The sequence below is a fragment of the Hemicordylus capensis genome, chromosome 4, assembly GCF_027244095.1.
Source record: "Hemicordylus capensis ecotype Gifberg chromosome 4, rHemCap1.1.pri, whole genome shotgun sequence".
In the NCBI taxonomy this organism is placed as follows: Eukaryota; Metazoa; Chordata; class Lepidosauria; order Squamata; family Cordylidae; genus Hemicordylus; species Hemicordylus capensis.
This window is the reverse complement of record NC_069660.1, coordinates 86,676,521-86,691,386: the sequence shown is the minus strand read 5'-3', so window position 1 is coordinate 86,691,386 and position 14,866 is coordinate 86,676,521. Positions and strand designations below refer to the sequence as shown.

The window sequence follows — 14,866 nt, the reverse complement described above, 5'->3', positions numbered from 1 at the left end:
CACTCCCACCCACTGCAACAGCACAGGCAGCTTGCCCCACCCTGACCAACCCCAAATCTAGATTTGTCATAGTCTGCCAATTAGTGCTGCTGACACACACGCACACCACCGCCATGGTCCATGATGAGATGATGTAGACCTGTAATCCTTCCTAGGCCCAGTTATTCAGTGCTACATAGTGAGACCGTGAGGCTGTCAACCGGGACCCAGCACCAATCTGATGCCATGGTGTTATCCAGACACAGGCAGGCAGGGATGTTTGCTTACGCTGGAGAAGAAGAGAAGAAATAAGACTTCTTCTCATGGTAAGAGTATAAGCTTTGTTTCTTGTCAGACCATTGGCCCATCAGGCCATGACTGCTGTGTCCTCCTGTCTCTCTGTGGCAGGCAGGATAGAAGGAAGGAAGATCTGGTTTTGTGGTTTTCAGTATGCTTGCTGTGCTATTGTTTACTGTTAACTATCTGGTTTTGCTGGATCTCAGATTGACAAAGGCAGAACATGGGTGCCTGCCTTGAGTTGTGGTTTGATCTGTTTGTGAGATGGTTTTTTGTGTGGTGAGAAATGGACAACAGAGCTCAGCTCTATATGTCTGTGTAATATTTCTTGGTGATTGCTGTGATGAGCTCCATATCTGGCCTTCAGACTAATATGTGCTTCATGCACTGCTCTGGTGGTCTGCTCTGCAATTTGCATTCTTCATTGCAAGGTGTACTCAGTAAAAATGTAGCTGAAGACCTAGTTGAGCTTATGGCAGTGCTTGCTGGCTACTAAGGATGCTGCTGTGGTAGCTGTTGCAATGCTGAAATAAGGAGTCATAGTTGTGTGTGAGAGAACAACTTGTGCCAATGATGTTCCTGCAGTACAGACACTGAGGCTGGCAGTGGGTTCTGGGTCAGTGATTCCTTTTTGGCCATTTCTGGACTGTGTGTTTTACAAAATGTGGTGTTCTGTGTTGGGAGGGACTGTGTGTTTCTGTTCTGCAGTGTTTGTCAAGTCAGGGTTGCAAAATGTGTGCACTCTGCTTGTTTCAGCCATAGGGAACAATGGGGAACCCGAAACACCCCATTGTTCTCCATGAGTAGGTCCTAGGGACACTGAAGTGTGTTGCGTGGTTTCTGTGGGATTTCGGGGGAAAGGTTAAAAAAAAATTAAATTGCCTGCTTGCCTTTTTTTTTTTGGTGGGTTGGGTGGTAGGTAGCACCCATCATGCCCTACCACCCAACCCACTTTGGTGTCCTTAGGACCTACCCATGGGGAACAAATGGGTGGTTCAAGTTCCCCATTGTTCCCTATGACAAAATCACTCAAACTGATTCAAGCTGATTCGTTGAAACAGCCAGCCATGGCCACTGTTTTGACAAATCGATCTGAGTATTTTGCTGTTTGGTTTGAGCTCAAATTGAATCACAAAATATTATTTGTGCACATCTCTAATTGTAACCAATGTGGATTTTCCCCATGTATGCAAGAAAATCATCACCTTCACAAAAGGCTAGTTCACACAATCAGTAATTGTGTAGGATAATCATCCTACCAAAGTTTGGGAACTGTATGTGCTCCCATTTTGCGAACATGTTTGTGAGCAAAAAACAAGGTAGGAGGTGGGGAAAGATCCTGTGTGAGACTCCTGCTGAGTAGATGGGCTTTCCCTCCTACCTCATTAAACAGCTGCTGGGTAGGACAGAGGCCTCCTACCCAGTGGGAGCCTTGCATACAGTCATTTCCCCCTGCTCCTACCCTGCTTTTTTATTTCTTCCTGCCATGCTCCATGTTTGGAGATAAGCCCTGCTAGTGCTAGAAGAAATGCAGATGTGAGTGGAGAGGCAGTTTCAGGATAGGCAGAGAAACGTTCATCACCCTCTTCCCACTTCCCACATAACTTTAAATCACAGATTCGGCTTGTCTAATTTTTCCACAAGATCTGATCTAGGACCAGTCCACATGTTCCAAGTGAACATTTACTTCTATAACTTGCCTTTATAGTTACCTTTATAGTGGAGCTTTTAAAGGAAATGTTCTGCTCCAACAATACTGTTTAATTTCCTGACCTTCTCCAAGTTGCCTCTGCTTTTTAGCAACTCCAAGAACTGGCAAAGAAATTTAGCACAAAGCGTATTTGCCCCTACACTTTTTATACACTTCCCAAACATCCAATAGAGGAAAAATATTTCCATTCCTCATGCTTTGAAACAGAACCATTGCTCACACTATTAACATTATTAACGTCATTCCCTGAAACAGAGTAAAAAACAGTTCTGCTAGCTCCCCTTTTTCATGCATTCCCAGCTGGCAGACGATTGGACCAGCCCAGCCTAGCCCAGCTGCATCCTGTTCCCACTTTGTTCTTACTGCAATAATTTTGGAAGCATTCAACACAGCAGAGAATTGAGACAACAACATACTGCATTCCATTAACATAGTTGACTGTTGAAGTGAATCTGCAGGTCATCATTCCCTTTGTAGGTCATTATATAGAATCAGCTGTTTTATAATGGTCACTGTGTTTTCCTTGGATCTTATTCACAGACAGCAAATGAAGGTTAAGCCTATGCAACTTATGAACCCTCCAGGGCCCTCCACTCAGCATCTCCAGCCCTGCTCATGGCCCCACCACTAACAGAGATCCAGTTGGTGGGGACTAGAAGCAGGGCCTTTTTGATGGTGGCCCCTCAGCTTTGGAAGAGCTTCACCATGCTCCCTCCCCTCAGTGTTTAAAAAAAAACCAATTTAAAACACATCTTTTAAAAGAGGCTTTTTAATGTTTTATCGGCTGTTTATATATGATAGGTTCTTTAGGTTTTATAGTTCTCAGTTTTTAGTTTTTATTTATTTTAATTTGAAACTTTTTTAAAAAATTATAATTTTAAATATGGTTTTAGGCTGGTCTTTTAACTTGTTTAACTTTATTAGTCTTATTTTACATTGTAACTATTTTATAAATGTTGTGAGCTGCTCTGATCAGTAGTGTACAGGAGGGGCGGGGTGTGTGTGTGTATATATATACGCACAACTTCAGACTGCAGTGAGGGCTCATGTGACTGAATGTTTTTTTCATACAAAGCAAAGCAAAAAAATGACATTTCCTGCATATAGAAAACTAGCATGCTAGGAAGAAGGGTTCTAGCCTAGCCTTTTTCCTGACATGCTGTTTCCTCTCTGTGTGTGTGTGCACGCACACACACACTAAGTCATATCACCACCACCTCTAGTCTGATATACCAAGAAACAGCTTTACAACAGGACTTAGCTGTTTATGAAAACTAGGCCTCAGTTATGAGTACTGTATTGCTGAATAAAAGCCCTAAATTTTAGTTCTAGTACTTCATGCATCATAGCAAAAGATGGAAGGGGAGACATGGTGCCTCCCTGAAGAACAGTCATAGCTGCATGTTAATTGATTTAGTAGAGTTTATTGCCCAATTCAGGCTCAGGGCAGATTAAGGAATTTTTCACTAAAAACATTATCTGCATTTTCTGGGTCTGTGATATTAACTCTTATACTAGCTAGAACAAACATTAGATTTTAAATTGCATGGTGAAGTTCTTCAGGGAGGGCGTTCCAGAGCTGAGGGACCATAACCAAAAAGGCCCGGTCTCTAGTCTCCATCAACTGGATCTCTGTTAGTGGTGGGGCCATGAGCAAGGCCTGAGATGATGAGCAGAGGGGCATGACCGGTTCATATGGGCGAATGCGGTCCAACAGGTACCCCACCCCCAAGTCATGTAGCACTTTAAAGGTCAAGACCAGCACCTTGAATCTAGCCTGGAAGCGGACAGGTCACCAATAAAGCTGCCACAGGATGGGTGTGATGCTTGTGAAGCGACTTGCACCCATGAGCATACTTGAGGCAGCATTCTGGACCAGATGAAGCTTCTGGACCATCTTCAAGGGCAGCCCCACGTACAGCGCATCCAATCTGGATGTTACCAAAGCGTGAGTAACTGAGGTCAGGTCTGACTTCTCCAAGTAGGGTCGCAGCTGGCATACCAACTGTAGCTGGTAAAAGGCACTTCTGCGCACCACTGCCACCTGTGCCTCCAAGGACAGTGTTGGGTCCAGAAACACCCCCGAGCTGTGGACCTTTTCTTTCAGAGGAAGCGTGACTCTGTCCATGACCAGATTTACCTCACTCAGAGGTGCACCTAGGTAATTTTGGAGCCTGGACCTAAAAGCTTTTGGAGCCACCCACCCACCCACACAGTATTTTTAACAGATTTTTAATCACATTTTTAATGTGACTGCACCCCTGGGACAGACTAAAAAGGATTTGAGGGGCCCCCAAGGGGTGTGGTGGCCCTGGACTTAGGCCCCAAAGTTCAGGGGTAGAGTGCCTCTGACCTCACTACTTGGATGATCAGTTCTTCCAACCCAGAGCACTTCCATCTTATCTGGATTACATTTCAGCTTGTTTGCCCCTATCCAGTCCAGAACAGCCTCTAAGCCCCGGTTCAGAGCATCTACTGCCTCCCTGGTGTCTGCTAACTTAAAAGATAGGTGGAGCTGGGTGTCATCATGGCACCACAGCCCATACCTATTGATGACCTCTCCCAGAGGTTTCATGTAGATGGTAAACAGCACTACCTTCTGAGTACGATCCTCCAGGTAGGAGCAGAGCCACCGTATAACGGTGCCCCCAAGTCCTAACCTGGAGAGTCATCCCAGAAGGAAACCATGGTCGATACTATCGAAAGCAGCTGAGAGGTCCAGGAGGATCAAAAGAGTCACACTCCCTCTGTCTATCTCCCAGCGTCTCCCTCTGTCTGTCTCCCATCCACCAGGGCAACCAAGGCAGTTTCCTTCCCATATCCATATTGGAAGCCAGACTGGAAAGGATCTAAGTAATCACATTAATCCAGGACTGCCTGGAGCTGAGATGCCACCACACTCTCCAACACCTTGCCCAAGAAGGGGAGGTTAGAAACTGTTCAACAGTTATTCAGGTCATCTGGATCTAATGAGGGCTTTTTTTGGAGGGGCCTAATAACTGCCTCCTTCAGCTAAGGAACATGCTTAGAATCACACTGGAAACGATGCTTCCCAGTCCCTGGAAGGCTCACAGTATAAGTAAGATGGAGAGTAAGCACAATGAAAAAGCCACATCCAAGTATTCCAGGAATGGCCATTCACCAGTAAACAATATAAGCAAAACCGATAGTGTGGTTAAAGTTTTTGATCGTATAGAAAGCAGATCTATCAATCTATCGATCTATCTGATATGTACATCTCTAGGCAGTGTACAAAATAACTCTAGGCGGTATAAAATATATTTTTTACTTAGGTGTAATAAAATTGTATATTTTCCCATTTGCCGTATAAACCTAACTCTAAAGTATTAATATTTCAAAACTGAAAAACTTGGTATATACCAGCAAAATGTTTAGATGCACAGTAGGATTTTTCCAGGGTTTGAATGTGCTCAGTCTGTGCTTCCAGTCCCCACAAACCTCAGAGCACTAGCCTTGCTTTGTTCCCAAGTAATCCTGCAGTAGGCAGTGCATCAGACTGCAGGGGTCATTGGGTAAGCACAGATGACACAGCCCAGAAAGAGTAAACATGCACAACCTTCTTCAAAATTATGCTTTAATTTTTTTTTTTACATATTTGGTTAAGAACTAAACCAAACATGTGACAAGCTCTAATGCAAGTGTATGCTTGAATAGGATGATCCAATGCTGTAGTAGTACAATTAGAGTTATTCTAGCAACTGATTCACACAATAACTATTCAATATATATTAAACATTGTGCGCTAAAAGAAATCTGCCACGGCAACCTGAATTTTTGCAACAGATCAAAAGTTCATCAATAGTAAGCACATTTTAATGTGAACCAGCTGGTCCAGGGCAGAGCATCTGTACCCCTAGTTCATCCCCCACACACACACCTTCAGCCCCAGTCCATTCTCCTCTTTCCAGGCCGCTTTCCCTCTGGTGGCACCTTCTCTCGCTGGCCAGTGCTTTCCCTCCCTCCCCGCCCGCTGGCAGTGCTTTCTCTCGCTGGCCAGCGTGTCAGTTCCCTTTTTCTCCTGCCCATCGGTATGGCCAGCACTTTCCCTTCCCCGCCTCCCTCCCTCCCCGCCCACAGCGCTTTCTCTTGCTGGCCGGCCTGGCCAGTGCTTCCGTTCCACACACCCCGCCCACTGGCAGCACTTTTTCTCTCTGGCCGGCACTTTCCTTCCCTGCCTGCTAGCCTGGCACTTTCCCTCGCCGGTCAGCCGGTACTTTCCCTTTGGCCGGCTGGCTGCCACCACCATTTTCTCCCTATCCCTGTTGTTATCCCCCAGGCAGCCGCTCGCAAACTCTTGCGAAAGCTGCCAAACATGGGATTAGTGACGGGTACGTTTAGGATAATTTTTATAAATATATAAATATATAAATATAAATATAAATATAAATATATATATATATATATATATATATATATATATATATATATATATAAAAATTCTGCTAGTAATAGGCAGAGTCATGGACCTATGCAAGGTACTGAAACCCTGTACACTGCAAATCTTGCTTAGACCTTCCCCTTGGCCTCTGAGACTTCACACACACACTGGCCATTTGCTTCCATGCCTTTCTTTTGCAGTCTTAAAGGCTAGGAACTTCTTTAAAAGAATACATTATCAGATTCTCAGGAGGCTGGATTTTTCCCATTCCATGCTCAAACTGCCTAACTGCAGTGCCCATACACATAGCCCTTCCAATGGGTCACATAGGGCCCATGGAGATTACTAAAATAAGAAGAGGAAAACACGTCTGTACTGACTGAGTGCTGTGTGTGTCCAAACAAAGGATTTTCTACTTATTTGCATTCTATTTATTTACTACATTTATATCCCACCCTTCCTCCAAGGAGCTCAGGGTTCTACCCAGTACCCCCACACACCTTATCCTCACAGCAACCCTGTGGGGTTGGTTAAGTGAAGTGATAGCACCAGTCATGGTGGACGGCATGGCTAAGTGAGGATTTGAAGCTGGGTCTCCCAAGTCCACATCAGACACTCTAACCACTGCATCGTGGCTCTCGTTGGAAGGCCTAGCATTTACTGAGGACAGGATCTATGCCAAGTGTAAAGTGTTCAGCTTGATTTCTGTTGAGCTGCCTCCTTCTCTCTAGCCACTAAAAAGCTCAAGGGGGCTGTTTCAAGACAAGTTAGTTAAAAGGACTCTTTCTGCAGTGCCCTTCCTGTCCAATACAGCCTGCAAATGTGCAATTTCTAAAGAGTTTTGGCCCACGCAGATTCCAGGATTCTGGGGTGGGACTGTCTGGGTGAATAGACCAGAGGGAATCAGTCAAGTAGAAGAGCCCTCAAAAACTGGGTGGGTAGTCTCTCATCTGATCTCAGGCATTTCCTGTGTAGTCTGTGTGGTGAGTTAAAAAAGTAAAACTCAGCATCCTGCATACTTCCAGTCGGTTCTGTATCCCCATGGGGAACAATGCCTCTTTAAACTGCCATCTCTGTCAGTGAAATCTGTGGCAAAACCCTAATGAAGACATCACCCCTCCCCAGGCCTGCAGCCTGCCCTGGTGCTATGCATTGCTATGGCAGTTAGAGGAGCTTAAACCCCACCCCACCAAGTGCCAGCAGCAGCAGGTGGAGGGGGGCTCTCAAAGACTGTTTGAGTCATGAGTGGAGAATGTAAACTTTAAACAACTGCTTGGCCATGATATACGTGCCCTCAGTGCTTTCCATAGGCTGGGATGTGAGGCCAGCCCTCTGCAATGTATGTGCCAAGGCTTCAGACATTCAAGACAGCTTTCTTAATCTGCTCAGTCTTGGCTTCTCCTCTGCCATGCACCCAACAAGGGGCCTCTGCCAAGTGCTGTTCTACTGAGCATTCCAATCAGCTGCGCAGACTGTGCTGACTCAATAGAAGGTGCCAAGGTACTCAGTGATGGATTTGATCCCCTTGGTAATACCTGGACAGCTTGATCTTAAAGGGACAGCACCAGCATAAGACAGGAAATATCTAAGAAATATAAAATCATTTGAGAACCATTAGGTGAGGATTGAATGCAAAAATTTGCATTTGCTGAACAAAAACAGAGCAGCCCTGCAGGATCAGGCTCAAAGCCCATCTAGTCCAACATTCGGTTTTACACCATGGTCCACCAGATGCCTCAGAGAGAAGCCCACAAGCAGGGTTTGCCCTCTCTCCTGCTGTTGCTCCCCTGCAACTGGTATTTAGAGGCATCTTGCCTCTGAGGCTGGAGGTGGCCTATAGCTACCAGACTATTAGCCTGTCCTCCATGACGTTGTCTAAGCCCCTTTTAAAGCCATCCAAGCTACTGGCCATCATCACATCCTGTGGCAGAGAATTCCATAAGTTAATTATGTGCTGTGTGAAGAAGTACTTCCTTTTGTTGGTCCTAAATGTCCCAACCATTGTCCTGACTAATAATCAGAAACAATTTTTTAAAACAATATAGGAATATTTCTGTTTGTCTTCATTCTTTCCATGATGGGCTAGGATGGGAAAGAAACTGTGATTTGTCATTATCTCAGGAATCCAAATTACTTCGGGGGTAGCTGTCCAGGGCCCCTATTACAGAACCCCTTCCCCACATTTTCACACCAGACCTTACTTTCTGTCCATGCCACTCACGCAAGGACCCTATAACCTGTCTTGGTTTTTTCTTTTCTTCTCTCTACCCTTACCAGCATGCTTGTTTCCTTACTAATTCACCTCTGCCGCCATGTTATTTATTGATTTATATCACCTTTCTGCATTCAAGGGAGTGAACATAAAATGATACAAACAATAATTAAACATCCCAAATCAAATACCTAAGACCAATAATCAGCAAAAATAGAACACAGAAGAGAAGAAAACAATGCAACATTGCAAACCTGCAGAAACAACAAAGATGAACCTCCTTAAAGTGCCTCAACAAAGCTTAATTACACCCAACATGTTTCAGGTAGCAAACCTTTTATCAAGGGCTCTTACTGATACTTGCACCAAATCTGGCTTAGTCTAAAAAGGAGTTTCCTCTTTGTCATCTGTGCTTGTCTGGTACTTCCCCTGTCTTTATCATTCAAGTACTGTACCTAGAATTCTATATCAAGCCATAAACTTGATGGCAAAGACAGTGATGGAGTATGCCAGATAAGCCTGAAAAGTTTTGTTACCACTCACTGACAACTTCCAGACTCTTCCATCCTAACGAGGGCCCTTGTGAACTGGTCCCTCTCCCTCCCTCTCTCTCACACACATGCACCACCCCATCCTACCTACCTACCAGGTGATCAACAAAAGCAACCATCATAGGGGCAGCACTATCCACCACCATCCCTAGCCACATCCCCCCCCCCCCAGTTTCTTATTAGTACTGGAGATAATGCTGGCAAAAGCTACAACATACACCCCTGCTGGTGGCTGGACAAGGAAATTTTCTAGTTTCAACTGCAAACAGTGGTTGGGGTGGTATGAAAGTCCTGACATCTGCTCAAGCTGATTTACAGCTAGCTGTGGTTCCAAATACCAGGCACAAAGATTAGTTTTTGTATATCTGCACTGGAGTCTTACAGTGGTGTAGTAATTGGCTTTTTAAAAATATTATTTTGAATGAATAAGTTGAGCAGGCTGTGCAGGGCCACAAAAACACACAAGCAGATTATGCTAGTCCCAAAGCAACATCAGTCCCATGCCTCAATCCAAATCACCTTTTTCTCATCCTGCTGTCCTTCAGCACTCATTGCATACACTGCTTTGAGTCTCCACCTTGGCAGGTGGGTGTGACTCACACTTTCAGACCTAGCCTATTCATGCCCATTGCCACAGGCTGCAACTGTCCCTAATTATTAGGGGGGCAGTTCCTGCTTTCTGGAATCTGTCCCTGGTAAATTGCTGTCCCTGTTTTTACCTCTTGGGGATGCCTTGTTCTTATGTGAATTACCAGAGTTGGCATTCTTCAGCTGCTAGAGTTGGCATTCCTTCTCAGAGCCTCTAGAAATCAAGTGGTTGGGTGGGTGGATGTATCATGTCTCTAGCGCATCTGCATCTAAATGGGCACACAACATAAGGCACTTATGGAATCAGCAATGTACAATAGTGGGTGGGCAGGGATCCTTGGCATTACAAATGTATCCCTGTTTTCATTTGCAAAATGTTGGAGAGCATGGGTTTAGTTCATCTGCTATGGTAATCTGGAATAATGTGGTCTGCATGCACTTTATTACCTGCTTTCCATTTGTGGCAATTCTTATAGTCAGAATTTTACATCAATCTTCCCAGATTGCTTAGCCATATCTCCTACACATTCATAGGCACATCCCTATTTATGTCAGCAAAATGTTGGAGGGTTTGCATTGCCCTCATCAATAATTAGAGAACACCAAACACAATCTCTAGTTTATGGAATAGACACTGGGGCCATTCACACAACCTACCAGGCAGGCGGGGGGAAGGCTTCACAAACCTTGCCTTCCCCCCAGATGATTGTCCCATGCTTGGAAGTGGGAAGTGCACTCCCACATGATCCACGCTGCTCTGTGCAGTGTGGATCGCTCTGAGGCCGGGACTCGTTATTTCAGCCTCCAGGTATCCCACAGTGCACTGTGTACCGAGTGCCGTGCACTGGAGGATTCCTCCAGAAGGAAGGCTCTCTAGGCACCCATCTCTGTGTCAGCAAGAGCTGCAAGCAGCTCACACTGACACACGATCTCGGCAGCCAGGTTAAGGGCACATTTGCACCCTTAACCTCAGCTAAGAGCCGGGCTTCGGTGCTGGGTTTGGCACCACCGGGATCCACATGGATCCTGGCGGTTATAGGCAGCCCAGCCCAGGCTTGGCTACCTGAGCCTGGGCTTGGCTGCTCATGAGAACAGCCTCACTGAATATCCAACAGAAAGATTAGCCACTTGCTAACATTGGGCCCTGAATCCTTTACCCACCACCATGGTTGGTTAGTTGGTTGAGAATATTTATATATCACTTTTCAAGGCAAAAAGAGAGGGAGAGAGCTCTCAAACAGTTTATAGACTACAAATGAATGAGAAAATAATTCCATGTCTCAGAGTTGCTCACAAATTTAAAAAAGACACGAGAAAAACACCAGCAACAGCCACTGGGAAGGATACTGTGCTGTTACAAGTAGGGACAGTTGCTCTCCCCCTGCTAAATATATGAGAGCGATCACTTTAAAAGGTGAGTTTTTGCCCTGTTAGCAGAGGTTATATCCTTTTTGGCTGGGACTAGTTTTCTCTGAAACTGAATGTTAATTGTAGAATACGTCTGAGCATGTGTAGAGTGCTCCTGCTTCTCCATTGAGTAGCCATGGTTGGTTTCCACACATCTGGAATGAGGGCCCAGGGATTAAGCCATGGCAGTGATAACTGTATGATGAACGGCAACACAAAGTAATTGGTTGCTTAACCAAGTGAGCTGTTATTTCTCCCTGAGACTAGTATGTCAGATAGCTTCTTCCTTCAATGGCTGCTGGTTTATTATTATTTTTTAATCTGTCCCATTTGTTAGAGAAATCAGTTTCTCTTTTTCCTTCAAAAGTGAGTGGTCACCTCCACCCTCAAGCTCAGGAGCACCTGTGATACATACTTGAAAATAATCAACCAGCAACAAACAATATTGGGCTACATCAGCTACAGCACGCAAAGTCTGAGGATTCTCAAAAATCATTTAATCCAATCACCTACAATAGCAGAAGGCCCTACAGCAGAAGATTTCATTTCCCTCAGCCACAGGTGCCGCTGTTGAAAATAAATATTTGTTTTAAAACAGTTTATTCTTGAATTTTTAAAAAGTTTTAAACAAACATGCATATAACAAGATTTTTTAAAACCCCATCCATCATACAATTGAATGCTGACTGCCCGATTATTGAACCTCTTATTATGAAACAGCATTTTTTTGTTTAGAGGTTCGGTTCCAGTTCTGATTCAAGGTAACCAGAGATTTTAGGTTTGGATTCAGTTCCAGTTTACTGGGAAAGCCTCTCAGAACCAATTTTTAGGTGTGCATTCAGGTTCTGCTCCTTAGGGTGCCCTTTTTATTACCACAAAATTGTCACCATGCCCCCTTGTCCCCAGTTCCTTCAACCTGTTCTCATGCGTTGTGTACATTCTTTCTGATGCCTGGTTTTTTAGCCGCGGCCTGCTATAATAAGTGTTATGATGCCATTGCTCTCTTCTGTACATGTACACTAATCCATGGTGCTGTGTCCTATATAGATTTTATCAACGACCCACATTTGGATTGACCTGCACAGCTTTCTCTTATCTATGACTCTCAGAGATGATGTATATGCCAAGGCAGCATGAATTTCATATGCGGGAAAATGTATGCTATGCTTGGCAGAATTTGCCTAGATATGTATCTGAAACGCAGCTTCTGCTGTCATTAAATAATGATTGTCTGCTCCCTCTAATTTCCTGTTCTTGTGACAATATAAGTTTCATTAAAAAATGAAAAAAGAATCTCAACATTGAAATTGTCAAATCTATTTATTTTCAGAACTTTTTGCACCTGCAGAATCACAGTGGAATCTAAACTTTCTTTCAGAGCAATCCTAGGGTCCTACCATACTTGGGAGCCACCATGCTAGGTGGCATATTCCACCAGTGTATTCCAGTGGTGAATACCACTGTAACGTAGTTGTGATCCTATGCAGTCCTAGCAGCAAATTCAATACCACAACAAAAGCTGTAGAAGCAAAAGCTAAGATAACATTAATAGGCATTTCCACAGTGCACCTGTTAAGTCTGCACACAAACACCCCCATATTACTAATGCAAGGAAGACATCAAGCAACATGTTGCAGAGACTGAATGAACCCATGGCATCAACCAACCTAGTATACACACCATCCTTCATAGACAGCGCACAAGCTGGCAGCCCGAAAGAAAGCGCCCACAGCACCCTCCCCAGTGCAGACTACCATGGTGCAATGGACAGGATGGTAAGCACTCCAGGGTCCTTCTCTGAGGATAGAAATGCGCCAAATCAGGCACATCTTTTACTGAAGAAGATCAATAGAGTGAAAAATGGTGCTGCTAGCCTTTCTTTTCCTGCAGGGCTGCTGTGCCTCTGACAGCTGCATGATAGGCAGCAGAAGCACAGGTGCATTTTTCCTCCTCACTGCTTCCTCATGATGGGTACTGTTGCAGCTGTTACATAGCTGCTTGTCATGCATCCATTAGCAAAACTAATGCTTGATGTACTGGTGGGGGAGGGGTTTGCATTAGATAAAACACAGCCTTGCTTATAATATACATTCGTATTTGGAAAAGTGGTCTGAGATCACGCAACTAAACAAACATAACATGTACAACTGTATAACAGAACCGAATATAAATGGCAGGCTCATTTATTCCCACTTTGTCATAATGTATGCATATATATTTAATATTGTTAGAAATGTGTTGCACTAGCTGGGGTCTGCTAGCACAGCATATTGTGATTTCAGGCAAAGTGTACATACCTTCTCTACCTCTGTTTGGTCTCTGCCTTGCTTTCTTATTACTTCTCTTACCAAGTGATTCCATAAGGCCAATGAAACATGATTAGCTATCTGAATTTACTTTGAGCCTGCAACAGGCCTCTGATCTCACTGTTTCTTTTAAAATGAGACAGCTGCTCCTATATCTCCTTTTCTGGCTGCCATTGGCTGAACTGCTCTGATGTCATAAGGTGGCATTGGGGCATGCTACTGGCTGTTTTGCAGTAGTAAGAAAATCTTTGATTATATCTTCTGAGATCCATGAGCAGCTTTTGGTTAAACTAAGGAGCATGGAAGTAAGAGCCAAGAGCTTACAAACAATACCTTTCTAGTGCAGTTTGGTTGAGAGTTCTCAAACCTTTGCTTAAAAAATGAGGACAGACTTCCCTAGCTATTACTACGGCTGCAGATATCATATAAAGATGTTTGAGTCTCATTGACCAGTTTAGTAGGGATATCAAAATGGTTAGGATGGTTCTTCATCCGGCAGCCTTGCTTACATTGCTCTCTGCTACCACCAAGGAGATAGAGAAGGCAGAGAAGGCAATGTCACAAACCTGTTGCCTCTACATTTCACTAGAGTAACCCTTGATTTATTTGATGAACTGAAAAACAATAATACAATCAGTTATCATTTTCTTTTCTTTTTCTAAACAGTCCTAAATCATGTTCCTTATTTTTAAGCTGTCAGATTAATATACTGTATGTGGCAGCAAGGCTGGATATATCAGGCTGGTGTTGATGTTCTGGTCCAGAGTTATTCTGAAATTAAACATACTACAGTGTAAGGGAAGCAACAGATTCCTTCAAGGTTAATCCCTACTCTCCTAACTATGAGTTCTCTAGTGAACAAAACAACAAAGGCTTGCCTTTTCTCCCCCAATAGTTCCCCTCCCAGGGCCTTCCAATCCCTCATCAAATATTCCTTCCAAAGAACAAAACTCTTTGCTGTAAGAAGATGTTATGAATCTATTTGGTTCCATCAAAGGCAAGTCAGTTGTCCTCCAAGGCCCACCTTGGCTTTATTAAGTTTGAACTGCTGCAGGGCACATTGTTGAAACCTTTCATGTGCCCCCAGAATGAATATCTACTTGGTATATTTTTAATTAAAATTACATAGCTACGGAAGAGCAGCTAAAATGCACCATCTTGTTTGAAAGGCTTGTCCTTGGAGAGGCAAAGCCAATACATTCATTTACTGATACAAACATTGATTCCTTTAGATGGAAAAAAAGACATCAAGGAATTGGAAAAGAAAAGAATTGTGACCATTTTGCATAGTCTGGTTGGCTAGAAACTGAGGAGCGAAAAGACTCCAACAGGCATTTGAGAAACAAACCATTTTGATTAAATCATCAGTCTTAAAATGGCAGCTTTAGGAGGCTGCCATCTTGGAAGACGATATCT

The 14,866-nt window shown here is 44.0% G+C and overlaps 1 protein-coding gene across 1 annotated transcript in view; it reads left to right on the top strand.

Moving 5' to 3' along the window:
• Nucleotides 1–12,295, top strand: part of LOC128324387 (phosphatidylinositol 3-kinase regulatory subunit alpha-like) — a 343,159-nt gene extending 330,864 nt beyond the window's left edge. The window contains exon 12 of the mRNA XM_053248910.1: nt 12,192–12,295. Coding sequence (XP_053104885.1) covers nt 12,192–12,220 — 29 coding nt within the window. The 3' untranslated portion in view covers nt 12,221–12,295. The remainder of the gene's footprint in view (nt 1–12,191) is intronic.
• Nucleotides 12,296–14,866: the final 2,571 nt, after the last annotated feature.